At 40.0% G+C, this 27,044-nt stretch overlaps 2 protein-coding genes across 3 annotated transcripts in view; one reads left to right on the top strand and one right to left on the bottom strand.

Moving 5' to 3' along the window:
- The window catches only part of Bmx (BMX non-receptor tyrosine kinase), a 47,064-nt gene extending 32,306 nt beyond the window's left edge, over positions 1-14,758 (top strand). For both annotated transcript variants that reach the window (XM_070040834.1, XM_070040833.1), the window contains exons 13-19: positions 1,942-2,016; positions 3,006-3,177; positions 6,444-6,660; positions 7,447-7,511; positions 9,005-9,123; positions 12,654-12,811; positions 14,220-14,758. In XM_070040834.1, coding sequence (XP_069896935.1) covers positions 1,942-2,016; positions 3,006-3,177; positions 6,444-6,660; positions 7,447-7,511; positions 9,005-9,123; positions 12,654-12,811; positions 14,220-14,294 — 881 coding nt within the window. In that variant the 3' untranslated portion in view covers positions 14,295-14,758. The remainder of the gene's footprint in view (positions 1-1,941; positions 2,017-3,005; positions 3,178-6,443; positions 6,661-7,446; positions 7,512-9,004; positions 9,124-12,653; positions 12,812-14,219) is intronic.
- Positions 14,759-18,610: 3,852 nt separating this feature from the next.
- Ace2 (angiotensin converting enzyme 2) overlaps positions 18,611-27,044 on the bottom strand; it is a 46,302-nt gene continuing 37,868 nt past the window's right edge. The window contains exons 17-20 of the mRNA XM_070040832.1: positions 25,690-25,790; positions 24,188-24,304; positions 22,094-22,288; positions 18,611-19,407 (exon numbers count right to left, since the gene is read on the bottom strand). Of these exons, the coding sequence (XP_069896933.1) occupies positions 19,299-19,407; positions 22,094-22,288; positions 24,188-24,304; positions 25,690-25,790 (522 nt within the window). The 3' untranslated portion in view covers positions 18,611-19,298. The remainder of the gene's footprint in view (positions 19,408-22,093; positions 22,289-24,187; positions 24,305-25,689; positions 25,791-27,044) is intronic.

Genomic DNA, 27,044 nt, shown 5'->3' with positions numbered 1-27,044 from the left:
CTGGGTCATAGGGAAGTTTTATGTTTAGCCTTTTCAATGAACCTCCATACTTCGGCCCTTTTCTTTTCTTTTTTTTTTTTAAATTGTGAAAATACTGTACAGAGGGGTTACAATTACATGGGCAAGATAAGAGGGGTTACAATTACATGGGCAAGATAATGAGTACATTTCTTATCAAGCATTGTAGCCTCCTCCTTTGTTTCCCCTTCCCATCCCATCCTCCCCCCGCCCCCTCACCCAACCCTCCTCCCCCCACCACCAAAGTTGTAAAGTTCGTTTTCAACATAAGGACTGTACATCTCATTGTTGCAATGGGTCCACCTGTATCCCTTTTTAAACAATTTGTTTTTTCCCTTCCCCTTCACAAATTATAACAACATCAAATACAGTGAAAACAGGGGTTATACCGTGGGGGAGGGACATTCGGCCCTTTGGTTGCTGTAACTTTTATACTCATTGAAATACAACATCACACTTCATAATGTTAGAAAGAAGCTGAGTGAGTTATGTGCCTGAAAAGCTAGATTCTCTTTGTAAAGTTATTATAGTTTTTCCCACCTAAAAACAAGTTGATTGGGCTGGGAAGGTGGTTCAGTAGTAGAGTGCTTGCCTCGCCTTCATGAGGCCCTGGGTTCGATTCCTCAGCACCACATAAGCAGAAAAAGCCAGAAGTGGCGCTGTGGCTCAAGTGATAGAGCGCTAGCTTTGAGCTGAAGAGCTGAGGGACAGCGCCCAAGCCCAGAGTTCAGGCCCCATGACCAGCAAAAAAAAAAAAAAAAAAAAAAAAAAAAAAAGTTGATTATAAGATTCACATATAGAAAAATTGGATTGATAAGCTCCTTGAGCAAGTTGGTGTCAATTATGGCAGATTTTTGTATACCTGTACTATCATTTATTAATCACTATATGTAAATAAACATGTTATGCTACAGTTTTGTGGGAAAAAACTCATTCTGCATATACTGTTCAGCTTACTTTATTCAGCATGTCTTAGAAGTCTTTCTATCTAAATATGTACTTCTTAAATCGAATGTAGAGTTACTCCATCATTTGTCTCCCTAGCACTGTATTCATTAACAGCTGCATCATGTCTCAGATCTTCCCATTACAACATTTCATTGCACATTCCTACATCTATAGCTTTGCAATCTAGTTAAGTGCTTCTATAGTCAATTCTTAGATATGTTATCTGCAAGACAAAAACTAAGAATATTTAAAATTTAGAAATTGCCAAATGGCTTTCTTTTATCTCATCAGTGGTACCAACACTGGTATTATTATTCTTTTAAAATTTTCCTGATTGGCTAGTAAAAATATAGAAAGAAAAAAATCAACATAGAACTAGTTTATGACCCAGAAATCCAATCCTGGGCATTTATGCAATAGAGCACAGTGTTCCAATATAAGCCATCAGCACTACCATGTTTATCGCAGCCCTGTTCACCACAGCAAAAATCTGGAATCATCCCAGATGCCCCTCAGTGGACAAATGGATCAAGAAACTGTTGGGGGGAGGTTACTCACATAAAATGAGTTTTTCTTTTCTTTCTTTTGTGCTAGTACTAGGGTTTGAACTCATAGCCTCACATTCAGCTTGTTTGTTCATGGCTGGTGGGTGCTCAACCAGTATGTTGGTTATTTTGGAGATAGAAACTACTGGACTAGCTTCAATCTGTGATCCTCCAGGGTTACAGGTGTGAGCCACCAGGAACCCTGGATATAAAGTGGTTTACTCTTGACTTTAATTTTGCATTTACTTAATTAGACAAGTCAATCAAAGGAACACAACTACAGGACAAACACAATCTGAATGGGTTCTCTTTCTGCATCAAAGCATCCGAAACTGCCTTGCCAACTGCTCTGAAGAAAGGATGGGTGAAGCTATGTAGTGGGACATGAGATGACAGCTGATGTGCTTCTAACGCCCTGCTTCCATTGCAGGCATGATCACGCGATTGCGCCACCCGGTGTCAACCAAGGCCAACAAGGTTCCCGTCTCTGTGTCCCTGGGAAGTGGTATGGACATATATTTGACCTCTTAAACTCTATATCTCACCCATTTTTAGTTTAAATACATATGGTTAACTAGGTACTGGTGGCTCACGCCTGTAATCCTAGCTACTCAGGAGGCTGAGATCTGAGGATTTGTGGTTCAAAGCCAGTGCATATAGGAAAGTCTGTGAGACTCTTATCTCCAATTAATCACCAGAAAACCAGAAGTGGTGTTGTAGCTCAAGTGGTAGAGCGCTAGCCTTGAGCAAAAGGAAGCTCAGGGACAGCACCCAGGCCCTGAGTTCAAACCCCACAATGGACAAAAAGTAATAATGTAAGAGTGAAAGGAGGTCCCTGTTCAGATTAGACCACGGAAGGCTTCAACCCTAATGTATTTCTTCATTTGCTTGCAAAATGTTTCTGAACACCTAATTCTCTCATCTCCCCCAGTATTACAAAAAATCATTGTCTGACTTATTAGATCCTACCATTGACTTCTCACACTCTTTTGCCTAGCCTTTATGTTCCTAGATTCTATGCCTGGTCAGTGGAGCTACCTTTCAAACTTCACGCGTTTGAGAGAATAACATCCACCAAGATCATGGTTTAGTTTGTTTTATAAGGGAATTTAACAGGATTTTACCAGTTTGTCTTTGCCCTGTATTTGCGCTGAGCATATTTTGGCATGGGCTTTCTCTGAGATGCCTCTGGCTGACCATGTGCTTCTGAGCCTTCTTGTTGATAAACTGGGACTGCTTTGAGAGCAGTATTTCCTGCATTTATATAGTCATAAGACCACAACATGGATTATTTTTGTGGGGTTTTTTGGTGCCTGTACTGAGGCTTGAGCCACACCCCCACTTCCTCATTGATGAGGGGTTTTTTTTTGCTCTAAACTTAAAAAGCTGTGTTGTTCTTCATATAGTCATTGTGAAAAATCACATTCACTGAGAAACCGTTAGTATTAAGGCTTTCTCTGATCATCCTTAAGAGTGGATTCCTTGCCTTTCTAGGAATCTGGGAACTGAAAAGAGAAGAAATTGCCCTATTGAAGGAACTGGGAAGTGGCCAGTTCGGAGTGGTCCAGCTGGGCAAGTGGAAGGGACAGTACGATGTGGCCGTTAAGATGATCAAGGAAGGCTCCATGTCCGAAGATGAATTCTTCCAGGAAGCTCAGACCATGATGTAAGTTTTTCCTGAGGAATGGTGGTTTGAGGATCACCATGGGAGAGCATTAGTACGAATAGGTCTGATCGTACTTTTTTTTTTTTTTTTTTTCTGTCATGGGGCTAGAACTCTGGGCCTGGGCACTGTCCCTGCACTCTTCAGCTCAAGGCTAGCGCTCTACCACTTGAGCCTCAGCACCACTTCCGGTTTTCTGAGTGGTTCATTGCCCGGGTTGGCTTTGAACCTTGATCCTCAGATCTCAGCCTCCTGACTAGCTAGGATTACAGGCGTGAGCCAGCGGCATCCGTCTCCTAGCATTTGTTTTATAAAACCATTTTACATGGTTATTGTAGAGTTGTTATACAGAGGGGTTATAGTTACATGAATCAGGTAATGAGTAATGAGCACAATTCTTTTTGAACCATGTCTCGCCTTCCATTGCTCTCTCTCCGTTTTTCCCTCCTGTCTCCAGTCACAAGATATTCAGTTCGTTTTCCACATAGTGTCTAGTAAGGCCCACTGTTGTATTTGTTCATTCTTTGTTATACTTTTTCTGTGCCCCCCCCTTTACACTCCCAAAGACAAAGGGAAAAGACAAAAGGAAAGGAAAACAAAAACAGCAACAATAGCAACTAAAAAAAACATGTTTCCTTTTCTTGTAGTTCATGTCATATAATAGCATTTTCTATGAGCATCTGCATATAGCTATTGCGCCTTGCTCAGCCGCTCCCTTGCATCTCATCTTTGGCCTCAGCGTGTGAATGTCTAGAGTCCTGTATAATGTATCATGTCCCTGTGAGTGTGCATTTGTAAGACCTGGTTCAAGAGTCCAATTGATCACAGGTATTTAGAAGTTGTGAGTTAAGGAAATAAACCATTAAATCAAAGTAATTCTCTGCTCCTACTTGGATAACTATAACTTGATAAAGACCCAAAAAGTCATATTCAGATTTACAATTCTCACAACTCTATTGAGAAACCAGCCTGTAGACTGTGACCCTCCAGTCTCTACCCTTGCCCCTTCTCTTCCCATCCATAGCTCCATTCTGCACTACAAAGCTCTTTAGTAATTATGTGCAGACTGTATCCAATACATCCAAGTCCCCTCCATGTCTCCCACAAACAACTGTTAGATGATGGTTTCTACTACATATCATGATTTATCCTTGAAGAGATACACCCAACAGGGGTCTGTAGAGGCTCTGGGAGAGGCCTCAGTAGTATATGGACACAGGATTCTAGATTCTCTCTCTCTCTCTCTCTCTCTCTCTCTCTCTCTCTCTCTCTCTCTCTCTCTCTCTCTCTCTCTCTCTCTCTCTATCTATCTATCTATCTATCTCTCTCTCTGCATTCATGTCTGTGATTTATACATACATGTCTTGTCTGCATGGTTCTCCCTCTTCTGGGCAATCGGTGAGAGAGAGAGAGATTGAAAGAGGGAGAGAGAGGGAGGAGAGAGGGAGAGAGAGAAAGAGAGAAAGAGAGGGAGAGAGAGAGAGAGAGAGAGAGAGAGAGAGAGAGAGAGAGAGAGAGAGAGAGAGAGAGAGAGAGAGAGAGGAGGGAGGGAGGGAGGGAGGGAGGGAGAGCGAGCTGTATGAATTCACCCTCTCTGGTCAATGTGTGAATCACATATTACATAATGATCAACTACCCAGGAGGTTTTCCAGGGATTTTCCTGGTTCCAGTACTAAAAGTTCCGCATGTTTGGAAGCTCCTCAGACTCACTGCATTTGGAGAAACAGTCAGCATAGTATGAAAAATAGTCTCATAGAAGAACTTCATTCAGAGTGTTGAAATTGCAAATACTAGCCTGATGTATGTTTAAAGCACTTTCAAAGTACTTTACTTAAGCATTTTTCCAAGCACTGTATGAGAAGTAATTTGATTGATTCGCATAAGAAATTTATGAGAGATGTACAATTGTTACATATGCTTTACAGAAAATTGAAACACAGCAATGTTAAAAAAAAAACTTATCCAGAGCTGCCAAGGTTGTAGAACTGACAAGGAAGAAATGCAAAGCCAAGGAGATATTCTAGTGTCCATTTCCTTAGTCATCTCTTTATGAAGAGCAAATGTGTCAGGAACTGAGAGCGCACCTTTTTACCATAATTCCAGAAGCATTTGAAAGTAGGGATTGTTATGTGACAGGGCTGGTTTCACAGGCATGCAATCTGCACATTTTTAGAAGTTCTCTGTGCTTTGTTTTTGTCCCATGCTGTTGCCATTTTGAAATAGCTAATTGTTTTAAAACTAAGAGTCTTGCATTGTTTTCATTTTGTGCTGATATCTGCACATCACTTATCAGAGTAGAACCTTGTCAATTAGACTATCTTAAAATTCGAGTGGGGACCATTGGTATCCTTCTTTTCCAGGACAGAAAAAAAATCTGGCAATATTTCTCTTGGCTGAACGGGATAACCTGTTAGTTTTGGCATAATATTATAGCACACTTTTTATTTTATTTTATTACTTTTTTATTATCACGGAGCTGGTATTTATAAAGAATCTTTGAAGGTCATTAACTGAGGGGAAGGATAACACTGTTCAAAAAGAAATGTACTGATTAACTTACTTATGTAACTGTTACCCCTCTGTACATCACCTTTCCAATAAGAAAGGTCATTAACAAACTCACCTAATCATGGACAAAGCTGTCAATCTGTACCAGAAGGAGAACATATTAAGCCCCGAAAGAAATTGTTAAACCAACTGTTTGTGCTGTGGGGAGTACCACTGACATCATGGTCCCACAAAATGATGCTCCATGAGGAGCTTTCTAGGAAGTGAACAAGTTTTATTGGGCGATGGATATTTGTCCTACCACAGGCCTTCCTTTTGAGGAGAACAGTGCTGGGTAACACAGATTTATTTTAAAATCATGTAAGACGTTATTTTGTAAGACAGAAAGAAAAATCATTCTTAACCTTATTTCCAGAAAATGGCAGCTATTTTCATTTTACCTACCTCCTCCCTATTCTGGCATATTTTTTTTTCAATGATGCTACCTGTTTCTCTGTAGGAAAGGTGAATGCAAACTACTAAATTCCTGCTTCCAGCGTTGCCATTGGCTAATATAAAGTAGGGTTTTGGTTTGGTTTTGCTTTGAAAAGCTATTGTCTTCCCAAAATAAGATCCTAAACTTTCTACTCCCTTTCTATGTCTAACTAGAAGGTGGAAAGTAAATCAAACAAAAATATCTGGAAATCCAAGAGTGTTTCCTTTTCAGGGTATCTGAAAAATGGAGTGCACAGTACCAAACTTTGCAAATCTGTTCTTTCCAGGAAACTCGACCATCCTAAGCTGGTTAAATTCTATGGAGTGTGTTCCAAGAAATACCCCATATACATAGTGACTGAATATATAACCAATGGCTGCTTGCTTAATTACCTGAAGAGTCATGGAAAAGGATTAGAACCCTCTCAGCTCTTAGAAATGTGTTATGATGTCTGTGAAGGCATGGCCTTCTTGGAGAGTCACCAGTTCATTCACCGGGACCTGGTAAGCTACAACATTGGAAGGTCAAGGAAAAGGAAGGAAGTGATCCTCCCTCAGTCCCTGTGTACAGGGACCAGACCAGCAGGGGGATGGGCAAGGCAGGCCCATTTACTTTGGTATACTCATTTGTAACTTGTATAATACAAAACACAATTTTAGAAGAACATATTTGACAAATGAAACAAACTGGAAGAGGAGCATAACTCATCAAGGTGGGCAGAGCTCGCTGTGGTGTGGTGTGACAAATAGAGGGAAAGGAAAGACTTGGGCCAGCTTAGTGTTTCTCCACACTTTATTAAAGCAACTTGATGGTTCCTTTGGGAGGGCTTGGTGTTAAAGCAATCATTTCGGTACAATAACTGAACATATAAAATGAAGGAAGGAAATGATCCTTGTGGCTGTGTTTGGGGTGCTGAATTTGGGTTTGGAGGCAGAATTGCATGTGGGATTAGCTTGTATTCAACAGCAAACATGTCACACGCATTAGGCAAGTACATTCCCTAAGTCACTGGAACAGCATTTCTACTCTCAAAGCACCTGCCAGTGCACAGATTACACTTGAAGAACAGAAGATGGGGAGAATGGAAACATGGGTGAAAATCCTGCTGGGAACCCTTTTCATTTGGAAAACTTGAAAATTCCAAGAGACAACATCAGAGCAGGTAGTGTAGTAGGCAACCTTAGATTTTGCTGAGAATTCTGCTGACAGAAAGATGGAAATGTCTGACTCTCAGTTCAGGAGAGTCTTGATCATTTTTACCACTTGATGATTTTGTTTTGTTTCCAAAGGCTGCTCGGAACTGCTTGGTGGACAGTGATCTCTCTGTGAAAGTCTCTGACTTTGGAATGACAAGGTAAGTCAATAATCTTCCTGTTTAAAAAAATTCTCAGAAGTGCTAGAGTGTTAGCTTTGAACAAAAAGAGCTCACAGGCAGCGCCCACGCTCCGAGTTCAAGCCCCATGAATGACAAAAGAAAAATTATAGTAGAGAACTCTAACACATTTTGGTATGCAGTTTTCCTACTTAAAATTTTGATTTCTGTAATTTTCATTTTATTATTTTTGTAGATAAATATATGGTTTTCTCCCCCTCTTTACTTATAGAAATAATTTGCACATGTTTTAAGAAAGATAGCAGTAGTACATAAGGTAAAAAGGAGAATTTGCCCCTGACTCTTTCCCATCATTTTCAGTATACAGGACATAAACACACACACACACACACACACACACACACACACACACACACACACACACACACACACACACACACACACACACACACCCCTATACATACTTTTACTGTTTGCTTCTCCCAAAATGGAACTACATTAGACATATTTGTTTCTACATATAACCATATAGTAAACAGCTTTTTATTTTGGCAAACATAGAGTTATGTCATTTCTAATAGATGCTTAGTACTATATGTATTTACTCATTAATATGGTGACATTGGCGTTGCTTCCATTTTATTATTGTTATAAATAAAGGTTTAGTGAATACCCTTGATATTATATTGTTATGGCCTTATCATCTCCCTAAGATATTTTTCATCCTAATTTATAACAGCAGATTAGAAATAATTTAGATGCTCTTATAAGTTCTGTTAATCCATAATAGGGAATATTCATCATTAAACATGATGCTGGAGTAGAAAATAGAACTACCTAAGAAAATGTTCATTATCTGCTATTAAAACAAAAATGAAAGCAAATCTCAGTTCAACAGAAACCCAATTTTGCCCAAATTGCATACATAGAAAAAAGTAGATCAGAAAGCACAGGGCCCTGGCTGAGCTCAGTCATAGAACATTTGCCTAACACATGTGAGGCACTGGATTCCATGCCAACCACCACAAAAAATAAAATACAATACAAGAAAATATGGATCTTTTTCTCCAGGCTGATAGTGAAGCTTAGTTCAAGAGCCTGGGAACTCTCCTCTAACTCATTCACCCAAGGCTCACACTTTTCCACTTGAACCACAGCTCTTCTGGTTTTTTGGTAGTTCATTGAAGATAAGAGTCTCATCAACTTTCCTTCCTGGGCTGGCTTCAAAGCCTGATTCTCAGATCTGTCTCCTGAGTAGCTTGGGTTTTTCAGATGCGAGCCACTTGCCACCAGTAGTCAGTTAATTTTCCTAAATGCTTATAAATCGTAAGTAGTCTGTGGCTAATGTGACACAATGAGAAGAAAGCAAAAGATCCAGAAAACCAAAGCAGTGAGCTGAAAGTCTGGATGGCTCTATGCGCTTCACCAGCCCATACCACCAAAAGTGGCAAGAATGGCCAGCATTTCTGCATTGCCAGGTCGCTTCATGTCTGTGTTAATGCTTTCCCCTACAGATATGTTCTCGATGACCAGTATGTCAGCTCGGTAGGAACAAAGTTTCCAGTCAAGTGGTCAGCTCCAGAGGTGTTTCATTACTTCAAATACAGCAGCAAGTCAGATGTATGGGCATTCGGTAAGGAAGTGGCCACTGTGTCCCAGCACTGTTTCATAACCCAGCTTCCACAACAGGAAACCACAAGAGCAGCAACATCCATTGGTTTTGATTGTTAAGTAGTTGGACAAAGAAGTTGCAATTCCTTAAGTGAGGCTATGAGTTCAATGTACCTTGATCAGTGCCGCCCAGTTTGAAAAGGGCCCTGAGCGTTTATGAAATGATACATCTGATAGAAGATAAGTAGAAATGATTTACTTTCTTCGGTCAAGTGTGAAGATGTCTTCCACTAGTTAGATAATTTGTACCCTGTTGGCATTTTCTCACAATATCAAAGCTTTTCCAGTGTAGATGTCAAACAATTTTTTTATAGACTGTATTCTAGGCTCATCCTGAATTCTTTTTTTTTTTTTTTTTGTCAGTCATGGGACTTGAACTCTGGGCCTGGGTGCTGGCCCTCAGCCCTTCAGCTCAAGGATAGTGCTCTACCACTTGAGCCACAGCACCACTTCCAGTTTTCTGGTGGTTCATTGGTGATAGGAGTCTCATGGAGTTTCCTTCCCCAGGCTGGCTTTGAACTGCGATCCTCAGATCTCAGCCTCCTGAATAGCTAGGATTAAAGGTGTGAGCCACTGGCGCCCAGCCCATCATCCTGAATTCTTGGTCCTCCTGCCTCCACTTCCCAAGGGCTGGTACTAGGGGTATACACCACCACATTCAGTGTCAGAGGGTTATGTTTAAAACTACATCTACATTTGCTTGACATTTTAAAAATTCGGAAGGACTGTGAATTAAGTCATTATTGTCTGTATAAAATAACTATTACAGTTATTCCTTTATGAATGGGCCAATTCTTTGGGTCTTCCTAATGTAAACATAAGACATGAATTGGTACTTTTTTTAAATCATACTAGAACTTAAAGCACTCTACCACTTAAGTCATACTTCAGCCCTTTTCTGCTTTATTTTTTTTCAGATAGGGTCTCACATTTTTGACAGAGACAGCCTTGGACCATGAGCCTCTACCTTTACCTCCCATGTAACAAAGATTATAAATGTGAGCCACTTTCTCCAGTCTCCCACTATATTTTTTTAAGTTCTATGCTATTAAGCTTTCCATAACTATAAGAAGAAATTGAGATAATCAACTTATAAAGAGTAAAGGTGTATTTTGAGTCACAGCATGACAAAGGGAAACAATTCTAAATTGTAGGTCTGCAGATTTTAAGGGGGGTATAAAATGAAACTTTCAGAACTATTTTCAATCACTGTGTGATGCATCGATCCAGGATAAGTAATCCAAATTATCAACATTCAAAATATATTAAAAATGACAGATACCTATTTCATGCTTGTCTTACTTAATAGCTATAGTTTGATTTACTGCTTGACAACTGTGACAACTTGAAAAAAAGGAAAATGTAGCCATTTATTTTTCTATGCAACACAATTTTTAAAAATGGCTGTCCTTTTTGGAAAAGCATCATTGTTCATTGTAAAAATGAACACGTGTGCGCAGAAAGTGAAATTTGAAAAAATAACACTTCGGTAACTAACTGATGTCATTTTTGAATAAGTTAAAATGTGTACCTTGTTGTCAAAGGTACTCTTTTTTCTTTTTTGGTCAGTTGTGAGGCTTGAACTCAGGGTATTGGCACTGTTCCTGAGCCTCTTCATGCTTAAGGCTAGTGCTCTTCCACTTGAGTCACAGCTCCACTTCTGGTTTTTGAGTGGTTAATTGGAGATAAGAATCCAGCCTGGGCTGGATTCGAACTGCAGTCCTCTCATCTCAGCCTCCTGAGTAGCTAGGATTACAAGCATGAGCCACTGACACCTGGCTTTTTTTAACTGTATTAAAAGTAACTCTTAATACTCATATCTCAGTTGATCATCATAAATATTTTTAAAAATGAGAGCTCTCATTCAATAATTACAGTTTCTTTTGATGAAATAACAGTATTACACAACTTGATTATTCATCTTATACAACATAACCTGGTTCCAGGTGTTTTTCTGGCTGTTTACAAGCAATCAATCCATTCTTGTACAATTTGTCTCCAATAAGGGTGTTAAAGGGACTCTGAAAGCAATTCCCAGAAAAGAGCGCTATGGTTATTTCAAACAAGACTGTTAACCTTAGAATAAGTGCACAACCTTCCAAAGAGAAAACATGAAAGCAACATTGGGATAGTTGTTTTGGAATATGTGCTTCTTAAAAAGTTTAAAGAAGTCACAGACCTTGTAAGATTGCTTTATTACATGGGCTGGAGGCATGACTCAGAGGGGACAGCTCCTACCTAGTAAAACACAAGGCCAAAAAATAAGATAGCTTGTTATTATAAATGTTTTTGCCTAAAATATGTAACCTTAAAAGCAGAGAAAGTTTGAAGTTATGAATCTGGAACAGTTTCCTTCCTTGCATATATTTCAGATTGTCCAAGATTTAAACTTGTTGAAATTCTCTTTTCTTGCACCATTCAGACAGCACTTAAAACATCCTGGCACTCTTTTTTTTGTAAATGTATGTATATTAATTGTACAAAGAGTTTTCGTTATGATCTTTCCACTCATGCATATGATGTGCTTTGATTCAAATCATCCTATTATTCTTTCTTATCTCCCTTCCTCAATTCAGTCCATTCATTTTTTGACCATTTCGAGTGAGTTGTTGGCATGCATGCGAGGAATGTACTTGAACCATATTCATCCCATTGCCCTCTGCTCTCCTCACCCACCATCCCCATGAATCCCTCTGGCAAACTTTCATGAGAAGTCTATGTTGTGGCTATGTTGGGGAACCTGACAGTGAGAGATGTGGAGGAATTTACTCAAGTTGTAAGTAGCAGAACTCAGCTTCAAAGGCCATATCTGACTGGTCTCAGATGCCACTCTCTTGACCACCATGATAATAACTCAGGGGTTTCTAATCCCAGAGTCCACAGTGCCCTGGGTAAGCTTCAAGGGACCTAAAACCCCAAAAACCAAGCACAGACACACTTCCTGTTCACTCATCAAAGGGGAGATCCTGTAGCTTTGATCATTAGGATCCATTTTCTTCTGAAGCCAGGATGTAAAGTTCATCTCACAAACCCTCGTACAATTTCTTTCTTCTTCTTCCCTCTCCTCCTCTTCCTTCTCCTCCTTTTTCCTCTTCTTCCTTCTTTTCCTCTTCCTTTTCTCCTCCCTCATTCTTCTTCTTCCTCCTCCTCCTTCTCTTCCTCTACCTCCTCCTCCTCCTCCTCTTTCTGTTTTCTTCCTTGTTCTTTCTCTTCCTCCTCCTTTTTCTTCCCTCACACTCTTGCTTGTCCATTTCACTCAAGGCTAGCACTCTACCACTTGAGCCACACCTCCACCTCCAATTTTTGGCGGTTAGCTGGAGATGAGTTTCACACATTTGTCTGCCCAGGTTGGCTTTAAACCAAGACACTTAGATCTCAGCCTCCTAAGCCCCTAGGATTACAGGCATGAGCCACTGGGCACCCAGCTAAGCCCTCGCACATCTAACATTGGTTCTTTCTTTTTTGTCTGTTGGCTTCCCATCGGTGGTGCAGGGATCCTGATGTGGGAAGTGTTCAGCCTGGGGAAGCAGCCCTATGACTTGTACGACAACTCACAGGTGGTTGTAAAGGTCTCCCAGGGCCACAGACTATACCGGCCACAACTAGCATCGGACACCATCTATCAGATCATGTACAGCTGCTGGCATGAGGCAAGTATGGCCCTGAGTGTTCTAAAAGGGTCCTAGATACCCTATGGCAGTCACTGCAGCACCACAGGTGCAACGCTTTTGTGAGGGAAAGCACCTGCTAAGAACAGGTGGGACTGTTCTGGGACCCTGTCTTCCAGCATTTGTGATCTAAAAGAAACAATGTGCATGCCTGTCATTTATTGAACACCTTATGTCCAGCACACTCTAGGAAATCTGTAAACAGTAGTTCATCAGCAAGCACACAGTGGGGAGGCTATGCACGACTATCATCACAAGAAGTAACAAGAGAGAGCGGCCTAGGAAGACTAAGTGACTTGCCGAAGGTCACACAACTAGTAAGAGGCAGTGTGGCTAATGCCAAGGTCCTTGTTCTTCATCATGAAACTGTAGATTCTCTCCTCAAGGAGAAAATGTGTAATGGAAGTTTTTAACCACATGTAGAGAACACAAAAAGGACACTATCCCATCATGACCTCCTGAGCGTTCCATACACTGAAAGACAGCATCCAATGCAGGTCGAAGCTAAGGCTGTTTTATGGAGAAGTCATGGAGCTAATGTTATACAGGATACATCTGCAAAGTATCCATCGTCCTCATAGAACTACTAGGAGATATCAGGTATGAGGCTCCACTAAACATCGGGCTCCACCTCTACCCTCAGTCTTCACAACACACACACACACACACACACACACACACACACACACACACACACACACACACACACACACACACACACACACACACACACACACACACACACACACACACACTGCAGCTGAAAAACATCAAGCAGCTTTTAATTATGCATCCAAATTAGAAACACCCAGAGAAAAAGATTTCTGCCTGTTTTAAGCCATGTGCCTATCTTTCTAAAAACCATAATTCTCCTTTTCCTACCATATATTAAAGATCACTTTCTGAATTAGGGATGCTAATACTTCATCTGAGCCATAAATCTGTTAGCAGTTTCCACTATCCCCCCCCAGCTTCTTCCTTATATTTTGATATGGTTAATGGCATTTTAATCTTTTTTTTTTTGTCGGTCGTGGGCTTGAACTCTGGGCCTGGGCGCTATCCCTGCGCCCTTCAGCTCAAGGCAAGCCACAGCGCCACTTCTGGCTTTTTTCTTTTTGCTTATGTGGTGCTGAGGAATTGAACCCAGGGCTTCAGGCATGCAAGGCAAGCGCTCTACCACTGAGCCACCTTCGCAAACCAACTTCTGTATAATATTAAGAGCAGTAGTGATATCCACCATCCTTCCTGTGTTCCTAATCTTAGCAGAAATGTTTGTGGGACTTCCACATTTCAAAATACATTGGATTGAAACTGAATTAGAAAAGTTTTAGGTATGTTTATTTCTAATCATTACGATTGTCATCTAAAACAATGGCTTTTTCTTTTTCAGCTTCCAGAAAAGCGTCCCACATTTCAGCAGCTCCTGTCTTCCATTGAACCACTTCGAGAAAAAGACAAGCCTTGAAGGAGAAATTAGGAGCATGATCAGAATGATATAAATGTTGGCCGACACATTCGTTCTTTCTAAGGAAAGTAGCAAGGCCCAAGATAATTTAGCTAGTTCTTAGTAATGTTCTGTTGCATTATTATATTAGCTAGAAATGGACAATGTAGGAAACAACAGTGTTTGAAATTGAGAACAAATGGTTTTCAAACAAAAAATGCTTAAAATATAGGTCATTTTCTTTGTGCTGCTGTCAGTGTAATTGTTTCTAGCCTCTAGTAGAAGTATGTTTCCAGATTGCAGTGCAGTGAAGGTGCAAATCATGTGTACAGATGAAGAATTAAAAAATTACTTGTTGAAACAAGGAGGTAACAATGCTCAGAAAGAAATGTATTCATTACCTTACTCATGGAACTGTAACCCCTTTGTACAGCATCTTTACAAGAGAATAAAATTTTAAAAAAAGATTATTTGTGGAATACTCATACTTTTCTATTTTCACTATCATGATAATAAATACACTATCAAGAAATGTGGACGTTTGCCTTTATGTTTCAATGCTGTCAAAGTTTAGCCTTCCTGGGTATCAAGTGGAGATTAATCTGTTATTAAAACGTACATACTGCTGGGCACTAGTGGCTCATGCCTGTAATCCTAGCCACTCAAGAGGCTGAGATCTGAGGACCAAGGTTTGAAGCCTGCTTCAAAGGCAGAAAAGTATGAGAGACTCTTATCTTTCATTAACCAGTAAAAAAAAAAATCAGAAGGCTATTATAAAAGATTTTGTTTTCAATGATTCCTATAGCATGGGGCTGAATACATAAATTTTCATCATTTGGGGAAAATTATTATTGTATTTTCTGTATCAAGAATAGACAGCAAAAGGTTATGTGGAAGTCAGTATTACAGTGAAAACATATCAGGTAAGCCCTATTGCTATTTTCAGATATAAATTAATAATCTCCCTTAAGAACCATTCACACCCTATCTTTTTCCACCTCTCCCTCTCCTACCAGCTAGCTCAAATGTCACCCTTGCTTATTTGTTCCTTGACATTTAATTAATGACTCCTTTATTTCAGCAGAGATTTGCCACAATCTGGTGCTTCTGATTTTAATAGAAGCACACTGATGTCAATGTATAATGAAAAGAAGCACTCGGGTATTGGTACCATCCTTCATTTATTTAGTGTTTGCTGTATGCCAGGTTCTTTCCCCACCTAAGGGAAAAAGAAGGAAAGTGTGTCACAACCCTTCTTTCTTAATGTCTCAGACTCAAAAGTTAGGGGGAGCCTTTCCTGCTCTCTCTGGTTTTATGCAGTAGTAACCTTTGCTACAGACTGCTAAGCCTTTCTTTCCAGTCCCCCCCCCCCCACCTGCAAGCTTGTTTTCCTTTATTGCCCTTACTTTTATATAATTGATTTTTTTTAAAAAATGTACTTTTTTGAGTGTGTGCTGGTACTATGCTTGAACTCAGGGCCTGAACACTGTCCCTGAGCTTTTTCACTCAAATCTGGCACTCTACTACTTGAGCCACAGCTCCACTTCTAGTTTTTTAACGAGTTAATTGGAGATGAGTCTCATGGACTTTCCTGCTAGGGCTGGCTTTGACCCATGTTCCTCAGATCTCAATCACCTTACTAGCCAGGATTATACATGAGAGCCACTGAAATCTTAGATATTCTGCTTTTATAAGAAAAGTAATATAGTTAGATGACAGTGGCTCATGCCTATTATCCTAGCTACTCAGAAGGCTGAGATCTAAGCATCATAGTTCAAAGCCAGCCCGGGCAGGAAAGTCCGTGAGACTCTTATCTCCAATAAAGTGCTCAGAAAAATCCAGAAGTGGCACTGTGGCTCAAGTGGTAGAGCGCTTGCCTTATGCTGAAGAGCGCAGGGACAGCACCCAAGCCCAGAGTTCAAGCCCTATGACTGACCAAAAAACAAAACAAAAAAAAGGTAAAGCCTAGCTTCAAAAATCAAATCAAGGAATAACTTAAGGTACTAGTAGAAACTTTATCAGAAAATAAGTCCAGTGATGCCAGGAAGAGCTAAATAGAAGAATAGAAAAAAAAAAGAAGAATAGAAGAATGTGCTATTTTTTTAAACAAGCATAATGGATCTTGAAACGATGTAGAACTTTGTTTCAGGGTGATATACAGCACTTACTGCTACCCTTTTAAACCAGGATTCGGCCTACACTCTGCAGAGAGTATAGTGAAGAAAAGGCTGACTCGATGACAAAAAAAAAAAAAAAAAAAAAAAAAACCTTTCCCAAATGGCAAATACAGAGCACAAATCACAGTTCCATACCAGCTTGGGCTAGAAAGAACATGAGATTCTTATTTCCAATTAACCGCCAAAAAGCCAGAAGTGGAGCTGTGGCTCAAGTGGCGAGTACCAGTCTTGAGCAAAATAGCTCAAGAACAGTACCCAGGCTCTGAGTTTAACCCAGTATCAGCACAAATAATAACAATGATGGTGATGTTAAAATAACTAGATGAATTTAGCAGTTTTTCTGAGCCTTTTCTGATCTGCCAAAAATCAAAGTAATATCATATCTTCTTGAGTTAATCAAAAGAAAGCTTCTGACATAGTAGATTTTAAAAAGCTGAGTTTTCTCAGTACTGGTTGTGACCTGAGAGCTGGTATAGGAAGGGGAGAGAATGAGCTTGAAAGCCCAAATTCACCTATATGAGGACAGGCTGAATCTCACATGAAGAATAAGTCTTGGGGAGACATCAGAAAGTGAAAGGTTGCACCTAGCCTTTCTGCCTTGATTCCTTCTCCTGTCAGTCTTGGGCCTTTCTTCCCAAGAAGGAAATACTCACTTCACAGCTTTAGATTGTATAAATAAACCTTCCTTAGGTTTCTGAGCTCCACAATGTTTTTTCACATTTGTAATTTCATCTAATACTTACTTCCTCCTATCCCAGGTGTCAGTGATGTCTGCATACAAAAAGGCGCTGTGGGCCATGCCATCTGAATGTGAAGTACTTCCCTCTTCTGTGTAGCACAAAAGCACTCATAGACAATATGAAAATGAATGGGTATGGCTGTACTCCAATAAAATGTTACTTATCGTCATTGAAAATTGAATTCTATATCATTTTCATGTGTCATGAAACCACTTTTTTCCCAAACATGAAAAAAACCCACAAAAATCCTTCTTAGCCCACAGGCCATACAAAAACAGGTGATGGAAAGAATTTGGCCAGGCATCATAGTTTGGCAACTCTCATCCTACACCCAGGTACAGATCCCTCTCTGTAGAATCTCCATTCTCTCAGAAGATGCTAGTGCCTTAGTAGTAGGACCACAAGCTTCTCCTGGTGGACAGAGATGAGGATCACACTGTTTTGTACATGCTTTGTGAATAGGTGTGTGTGTGTGTGTGTGTGTGTGTGTGTGTGTGTGTGTGTGTGAAAACCAGCATGTTGTTCTAATTTCTGTGTTTCAAATGGAGACTGTCATTGTCATGTGCCCATTGACCACTCATCCTCTGCCATAGTTGGGGAAGCTCTTTTGAAGGTGTTAGGTGGTACATTTGATCCCTATAGAGGTAACCTTTACATTGTGTTAAACCAATACTAGGAATTAGAACTCCATAAAGAGACTGTGGCTGTTTAAAGGGTTGTTTCCATAACAGTAGCTTGGCGTAATATTTTCCTCATGGATTGGAGAAAAAGGTGTTATGAAATGGGAATGTAAATAAGGAGTATATATGGGTTTATGATGCTCTGTGCTGTAGGCCCAACATCTGGCATGATGGTAAAGTAGATAGATGATAATATGGAAGCTTGACCATGGGGGTCATGGATTTTGTATACAGACAAAGAACTCTATCTGAGATTCATACACCTTAGTTATTACCCAGCCTGATTTAGTTATCAGGAGGCTACTTCATTCTCTTCTGTAGTGACTAATTGATCCACTATTACCATGATTATAGTGAATCTGTTAAGTTTAAAATCACTCCAGTGAAGTTAGCATATATTGCAACTTAATGAGTAGAATTTGGATGTATTAATCTCTTTAATCTAGTATTAATCATTCTTCAAGTATATAGTAGATATTGTGCTCTGAACTAAGCTAGGTACTCTAGAAATACAAAGCAGTACTCAGTTCTGATTTGATAATATATCTGGACACAAATCTTTTTGAATGATTTAACAACTATTTTGTCCAATAAGGCAATCTAAGAATTTAGGAAACATGCCAACATATTTAGAATGTCAAAGATCACAGATAATCACACTATAATTTTGTATATCAATGTAAAAAGCAGACAGGATGAGCAGGGGCCCCAGTATACAAGTGCTCAAAAGACCATCAAAGTGTATAAATCAAGTAAGTATTTATTGAATGTCTACTTTGTGTGCAGCATGCCTCACACACTGTGGGTTAATACAAAAGATCCACTTTAGAGGGGGAACATTTGCTTGGAATTTCCACTCACCCCAGATAGAAAATAATGGTGGTAAGATTCTAACAGGCAAGCTCACATGAGTTCATGGAAACCCCTGTGTCAGGTTTGTACTGTCAGGAAAAGGCAATCTCCTCTACCCGATCTCTGGATTCTCTTTCTCCTTTAGACTTGCCACCTTGACGCCATCATGGTGCATTCTAACCATAACTGTCACAAATGACTTGGATTCAATTCAGGTGAACAGTATTCACCAGTCTCCATCCCTGAAACCACAGATTTCAAACAATGTGTGACAGTCACACCCATGATACATCTCCCTTTTTGCAATAGCCATTGTTCCTTTGTCCCCCTCCATTCCACTTCCCTTCATTCCCAACAGCCCTGTGAGGCCAGCGATATGCTTTGCCTATTTTACTCTAGTATAAAGATGTCTAATAGGAAAGAGAAGTGTTGAGGCAGAAATAAACACTGGGAGCTCACTGCTCAGTCAGGTTGTCTCTGGACAACTTTTCCTGAACAGAGGCAGAGTTTTGACATTTAATGATATCTTTATCATTTTATTTAGTAAAAATTATCTCAGGAAATAAAAGAGTTTATCTAAAATGATGTCTGGACATCCTCAGTGTTCTGGAATCCTGGATTCATTTCTCCTTTACTGATGTCCACCGAGGCATAGGGATTGTCTTCCCTTCTTATTTCAGATCTCCTGTTAAAGAAAACAAAGTCACCTTGATGTAATGTTCGAAGGGCACTTTGCATTAACCAGCTGCGTCAGGATTTTGGTCACATCCTGTGTAAGGATGCCTATTTGGGAAAACAGGACCACTTGTGAATGGATGATACAAGTATGTACTCACTGAGTCTCTATTGAAGTCCATTAGGGAATAATAGTCACCAAAATTAGAAGTCCACATTGGCTTCAACACTGTGTTTCTGCTGCTCAGCTAAACTGATGCCCAAAAGGAATGACCTATATCAAGTCATCATACTCTTTTAAAGTAGACACAGGCAATAAATGTCAATTCGTGGAGGACAAGTTAACAAAATTATGATTGATCCATAAAATAAGAAACTATATTCCCAGCAAACAGAAAGTCTCTTCATGTAACTAATATGGGAGGTTCTCAAAACATGCTAAGTAGAAGATAAGAATGTGTAAGTTAGGTAAAATAAAAATGTATAAAATAAAACATGCTAACTAGAAGATAAAGTATGTAGAACATAAAGCCATGTGCAGTGGCTCATATCTGTAATCCCAGCTACGTGGGAGATAGAGGTTGGGAGGATCATGATTTGAGGCTCTTCTCAACAAAGTAGCCATGCAAAGTAACACACGTAAGCATGACACCTTATCTTAAAAACAACTAAAGCAAAAAGGAAGGGCTGTGAGTATGGCTCAAGAGGTAAAGTGCCTGCCTGCCTAGCAAGCACAAGACTCTGAGTTCAAACTCCTGTATTGCAAAAAAAAAAAAAAAAAAAAAAGAACTAAAGAAAAGAAAAAGAAAAAAGAAGGAAAGCTGGATGCCAGAGGCTCACACCTTTAATTCTAGCTACTCAGGAGGTTGAGATCTGAGGATCGCAGTTGGGAACTAGCAGGGCAGGATAGTCTGTAACTCTTATCTCCAATAAACTACTCCACAAAAGCTAGAAGTGGCTCCATGTCTCAAGTGGTAGAGCGCTAGCCTTGAGCACAGACAGACTCAGGAACAGAGCCCAGGCCCTGAGTTCAAGCCCTAGTACTGACAAAAAATGAAAGAAAGAGAGAAAGAGAGGGGGTAGAGAAGGAAGGAAGGAAAGAAGGAAGAAGGAAGAAGGAAGGAAGGAAGGAAGGATGGATGGATGGATGGATGGGAGGAAGAAGAGAGAAAAAGAAGGAAAGAAAGAAAGAGAGAGAGAGAGAAAGAAAGAAGAAAGATAGAGAGAGAGAAAGAAAGAAAGAAAGAAAGAAAGAAAGAAAGAAAGAAAGAAAGAAAGAAAGAAAGAAAGAAAGAAAGAAAGAGAAAGAAAGAAAGAAAGAAAGAAAGAAAGAAAGAAAGAAAGAAAGAAAGAAAGAAAGAAAGAAAGAAAGAAAGAGAAAGAGAGAACAGAAAGTATACATAGAGCTTTGGTAGGTGTTGTAAAATACTGTTAATCTATTTCATATGCTTAACAAAATCAGAGTCAATTATTTCTCAGAGTCAGAAAAAAATCTAGTGGCAAAGCAACACTAGCAATCAGATGTGCAATAATTGAAATGCTCAATCAAGGAGTAGGGGGTGGAGGGGAGTGGTTGAGGGAGTGAGTTTAATCAGGGTACATTGTGTGCATGTATGGAAAGATTGCATTATAACTCCAAGTTGGAGATACCTGTCCATGCACTACAATTTCATGGAGTTTCAATGATCCAAAGAAGCAAAAGGGAATAGCAGTTTGAAGCAAATCTTAGAGCTCATTCTTGAGCAGCTCACATCCATCGCCAATCCAGTCTCTGGGGTCACTTGTAGACTAAGGAGGACTATGCAATGAGGATAATCCCCTGGGGCCACTTAGATGTCACCCCTGCTGAGTTTCAGTGCCTCTCCTAACTAGGGGAATGACTGTGGCTGAGATGGAGTTTACTACAGCATGCTAATAAACTCCAGGCTATGTATCCACTATGTGGACTTGCTAGGAAGGCAAAATGCTGATGGTATCTGCTAACTTGCTAGGGGACATACATCTGAATATTTAGGAGCAAAATTCCTTCCTTCTTTCTTTTCCTTCCTTTCTTTCCTTTTTCTTTTTCTTTTTCTTTTTCTCTTCCTCTCTCTCACTCTCTCTGTCTCTCTCTCTGTCTCTCTGTCTCTGTCTCTGTCTCTGTCTGTCTCTCTGTCTTTCTGTCTCTCTGTCTCTCTGTCTCTCTCTGTCTCTCTGTCTCTCTGTCTCTCTCTGTCTCTCTCTCTCTGTCTCTCTCTCTGTCTCTCTCTCTCTGTCTCTCTCTCTGTCTCTCTCTCTCTGTCTCTCTCTCTGTCTCTCTGTCTCTGTCTCTGTCTCTGTCTCTGTCTCTGTCTCTGTCTCTGTCTCTGTCTCTGTCTCTCTCTCTCTCTCTCTCTCTCTCTCTCTCTCTCTCTCTCTCTCTCTCTCTCTCTCTCTCTCTCTCTCTCTCTCTCATTTTTTATCAGTCTTGGGACTTGAATTCAAGGCCTGGGCTCTGTCCCTGAGTCTGTCTGTGCTCAAGGCTAGCACTCAACTTCTTAAGCCATGGTGCCACTTCTAGATTTTTCAAAGTAGTTTATTGGAGATAAGAGTTACAGACTATCCTGCCCTGGTTGGTTTACAACTGCGATCCTGTACCTTGTGGCAAATTCTTCCATTGAGTATTCCCTAAATATTCCTCTTTTCAGATAGAGATAATTCTAGGAAAGGGTACTTACTTCCTTCGTTCTCTGATCCCAACAACGATCAGGAAAACAAGGCCAATCACTACCAGTCCCATGACAACTCCAAAAGCAATCAGCCATACAGTGACAGGTGGCTGGTAAGGAGGTCCAAGTGTTGGATTAATGCCCAGAAACTCCAGGCTGTTATCATCCAGGCAGAAAATATTATTAATACGACCTCGGGACATCCTAGTCACAAAAGCAAAACACAGAAAAGAGGACACTTAAGCAAAATGAAGTTGTATTTAGTCATTTACAATGAAAATAATAAAGAAATCAAGGTAGAGCTGGTCATGGGTGGTGCAGGCCTATAATCCTAGCTATTCAGGGGGCTGAAATGTGAGGATGGAGGCTCAATCCTGGGCAGGAAAGTCCATGAGAATCTTAATTCTAATGAATGACCAAGAAGTTGGAAGTGGAGATGTGGCTCACGTGACAGAGTGTGAGCCTTGAGGAAAAAAAAAATTAAGAAAGCTCAGGGACAGTGTCCAGGTCTGGAGTTCAAGCCTCAGGACTGACACAAAAGAACGAAAGAAAAAGAAATCAAAGTACACATGGGAATGTCTGATAATCAGACATCTTTCATAATTTCAACCTAAATGACGCTCATCAACAGCCTCCTTGGAAGGCTAAGCTGCAAATGTGGCAATTTGGAAATGAGGAAAACCTGTTCAACTGTGATGACTGTGCTTTAAACCCCAAGTTAGCTTATTTGGAAGGTTTTCATGTTGGTTAGAGTATGTCTACACTGACTATATATAAAGTAATGGGAAAGGATAGTTGAATACTTCTCTTCTACAAATAAATCATGTCTATACCCAAGTCCCTATAGGAGAATTTTCCAAGTAATAGGTATTGCCATTTTAAAACATCACTGAGGACTAGCATACAGAAAGACCTTTGCCAGACTCTCCAGCACCAGGATGGGAAATGGATATACATTACGGAGAAACAAGGAATGAATATTTAAGACAAAAACAGTGAAATAGAGACCATTCTGGATTAAAGACCTAAGTCTCTGGCATCACATCTTAATACCCTAGGTAGAGCCCAGGCCAGGCAGTCACATTCCAGCAGAGAAAGAAAGAGGTCAAAACAGTATTAGCCAAGCAACCCCTTGCAAACTCAAGGGCCTGTTTTTCAAGTCATTCTGGAAATGAAGTTTCACATCCCCTACAGCTTGTAGCCACGTATCTTGGAGGGTGAGGCTCTTTCGCCATCTTAGCCAGCGTTTTCTCTTAAGACAGACAGGAGTCTTTGGAAGACAGGAATGCCCAGCATGGTTGTGTCATACACCTCAACCCAGCTAGATTTTTCTAGACACACACTGCACAGGTGCCACTTAGTGAGCTGCTCAGTATATAAGGCCTTTGGTAATGACAAGGGGGAATCATCTATCAGTGCTATCCATTTTCCACCTCGGCTGTCTTTTGCAAAAGTGCTGAGACAAACTGGGGGAAAATGATTTCTTCTAAGCTCTTGCTGCTCATATAAGTCCCCATCCAAGTATGGAGGATAGCCACAGCTTCAGGAATCCTCTTCGTATATACCTTCTTAGAGGCTTTGGGCAGTTAAATCAACCCTAAATCAATGTTCCTACAACATATCGTGGTAATAACTATCCATTGACTGTTCTCCACGATGCTCGCCACACTTCCATCAGCCACCATCTGCATTGTCAGACTAAAAAACCTGCCCCATTCACAGGCCAGAAACAATCCGGAGGCACATTCTGCACAGTGTTCTATAGTTACCCAGCAGGATTGAGCTCTAGCTGCTGACAGTGGGAAGTTCTTGACAAGATACAATTAGTGTCTGCTTTTTCCTCTCTTCCTCCTATCTATATTTTTATTAGTGCTTCCCAAATAAACTACTTAAGTCCTTGTCTTAAGGGTCTAGATCTGAGAAAATGTAAAAGCAAGATAGTTCTCCTGATGCTGGATTCTTCTGAAATTGAAACACAGGTTTGGGGATAAGGTAAAACATGTAGAAGGGACAGAACAACACCTGCACACTAAATGCTAGCAATGGTTGTTACATTTGCTAATCCCTTTGTCCTTATTGGTTTGTTTGAAATCAAAATGTCACCTGATAGCCGCTTCCACTTCATCTCGAGGGATGATGTCAGATGAGTTATTAGGCATAGTAACATAGAATGTGAAGGAGATCCTTTGTGTCAAATTCTCTACCTTCACATTCTCCTCCCTGTGGAAAAACAAAAGAAACATTTTCCCTGTGACCCAAAGAACACAATAAAGAGAATGATACTTTCTGTACTCATGGAACAGAGATTTTGGAGAGGAGTGTAAGACAGAGATGTGAGACACAGTGAACAATGGAAAACATCATTGTTCAAACAAATGAACACTTCTTGAAGCACATGGAAGCACCTACATAGAAGTTATACTATCCAATGGTAATTCTGCATCATACAAAGCCACATTTTTTCCAATGATAGCAAAATTTCCAGGTGAAAACATTGAGAGAATCCGCAAGGAATTGGTAACCTAGGACTGTCATGAAAAAGATATGGCGGACAGACATGGGTCAGTGCCATCAAAAGAGGTGGTGTGTTGATGCTCTCTAATCCAGCCCCTCCTAAGATTATAAAACAACATTTCACCCATGGGGGAAGGTGAAAGTAAGATTTACTACAGAATATGATTTTTTAAAAAAAAGACAGTGCCCACATAGTTGCCATAATCCTAGTGAAACTAAAGCAGATCACATGGCCAATAGTCCTGTTTTCTAAGAATAAAAAAACAAAGTTCTTAAAATGACCTTCAAGGCCCACATGACTTTTCATTGCTCACCCCTACCCATAACCTCCTACTTGTCTTCTAGACTCTGCTCTAACCACCATGGCCTTGTTGCTGTTCCTTCAACAGGTGAGCAAAGTCCTCCTTCAGAGTATGTGCTTGCTGCTGACACCAGCTGAATCTGCTTCTCCCATTGTCTGCCTCACTGAGTCTCTCTCCTGATTCATATACTTGCTCAAATATCACTAAGGTCTTTTCTGACCATTCTGGTTAAAAGTGAACTCACACACACACACACACACACACACACACACACACACACACACACACACACACACACACACACACACACACACACACACACCAGTTCTCCCTGACTCTTCCTATTGTATATTTCTCCTTAGCACGTATTTCTATGGAATTCTATTTATTCACTTATAACACACATATTTCCATAGGATTCTATTGTATTCACTTATATACACATTAATAATGAAGGTAGAAATTATAATCTTTTTTTCCTTTCTACTCTAAGGAGCTGAGGGCACAAGATGTTTAATAAGAACATTGTCCTTGTCATTTCCAAGTCAAATAAACCACAACCATCCCTAAATAGGGTGGTCCCAAATTCTAGGATGCAAAAGACATCTAAAAGTCATTGGGAAATGTTTCCTAATCTTCCTTAGAGAAATTATGATATCATTATTATTATTCTAAATTATTATTATTATTAATTTAACTTAAAATAACGCTTAAGCAGAGTATCACCTCAGACTTGAGAATAAGAGAATTGCTGGCTAGAGAACGTGTGAACCCAGCAAATGAACTCACCGAAAAGGAATTGTCTGGTTTTGGGTTGCTGAAAAATACTTTCTCAGAGCATATGCAACAGATGACTGGAACAAATACATTTCGTTGTCGTTCCATTCATACTGCAAATTCAGAAAAAAAGATACTGCTCAGAAAGGATCAGAGGACAGATTTTTTAAACCAAGTACTTGTTAAGCCTTATTGTTACCATCCCAAGGACTTTAGCTATTCATTGTATCAGTGACTTCCAGTGTTCATGGGCCCCAGCAATACATGGAGGACTGCTTAAAAGACCCTCAGCTCCTGATTCAGACTGTGGGGCTGAGAATGAAGAGACTTCATCACGAAGAAGCTCTTGGGTGGGTGGCTAATGCTGTTCCTTGAGCAACCATTGGTCTCACTGTCTTTCCTTCTTTGATTTGATCTAAATTCAAATAAGCTCTCTAAAGACAGGACTATGGGTGGGAGTCCCTGTGAACAGAGGGGTAAACTTGTTTTCCAATTCTGAAGGTCTTGTGTATTAAAAGACAAAGAAAAAGTAGCATTGACTCTTTTCTCCAGCAGGAGGCAGCAGCAGATTTGCATTTCTACTTTCCCTTCAGACAAAAAGAATCATGACCTCACAAAACAATGTCACTTTTACAGTTACATAAGTAAGGTAAATGAGTACATTTGTCAAACATTGTAACTCCCTCCCTCATTTTTCTCCAACTTTCCCTCTCCCTCCCATCCCCCACAAAAATTGTAAAGTTTATTTCTAACATAGTGTCTTGTGAGTATCACTGTTGCATTGTTTCACCCTTTGTCCTTTGTTTCATTATTTTGTTATTCCCTTTCCCGTCCCCAAATCAGATAAAGGTATGTACAAGATACAGGGTACCAGAATCAAGAACAATATCAAAATTAAATTTAATTTAAAAAAGGAAATGTTCCAGGAAGTGTAACTGAGAAATTACACTTCCAGACAGTTGTTCTTATGCATTTGTTTATAACATTTATTACATTGTGTTGAAATTGTCTAAAAAATATCATTTTTACTTCAGCTTGATTTCACCCAAGTTTGGGGAGGATGGAGTTGTTTTAAGAGTAGCAATATGGGGCTGGGAAGGTGGCTCAGTGGTAGAGCGCTTGCCTTGTATGCATGAGGCCCTGCGTTCGATTCCTCAGCACCACATAAGCAGAAAAAGCTGGAAGTGGCGCTGTGGTTCAAGGGGTAGAGCACTAGCCCTGAGTTGAAGAGCTGAGAGACAACACCCAGGTCCAGAGTTCAGACCCCATGACCAACCAAAAAAAAAGAGTAGCAATAATACTATTGATATTGTGATTAATAATATCCATGTTATTGCTTTTATATTAAAACAATTAATGATGAATTT

The sequence above is a fragment of the Dipodomys merriami genome, unplaced genomic scaffold (genome assembly GCF_024711535.1).
Source record: "Dipodomys merriami isolate MVZ:Mamm:240054 unplaced genomic scaffold, mDipMer1.0.p SCAF_3, whole genome shotgun sequence".
In the NCBI taxonomy this organism is placed as follows: domain Eukaryota; kingdom Metazoa; phylum Chordata; class Mammalia; order Rodentia; family Heteromyidae; genus Dipodomys; species Dipodomys merriami.
Note: the sequence above shows the minus strand (reverse complement) of the source record. Positions and strands in the feature narration are given on the sequence as shown.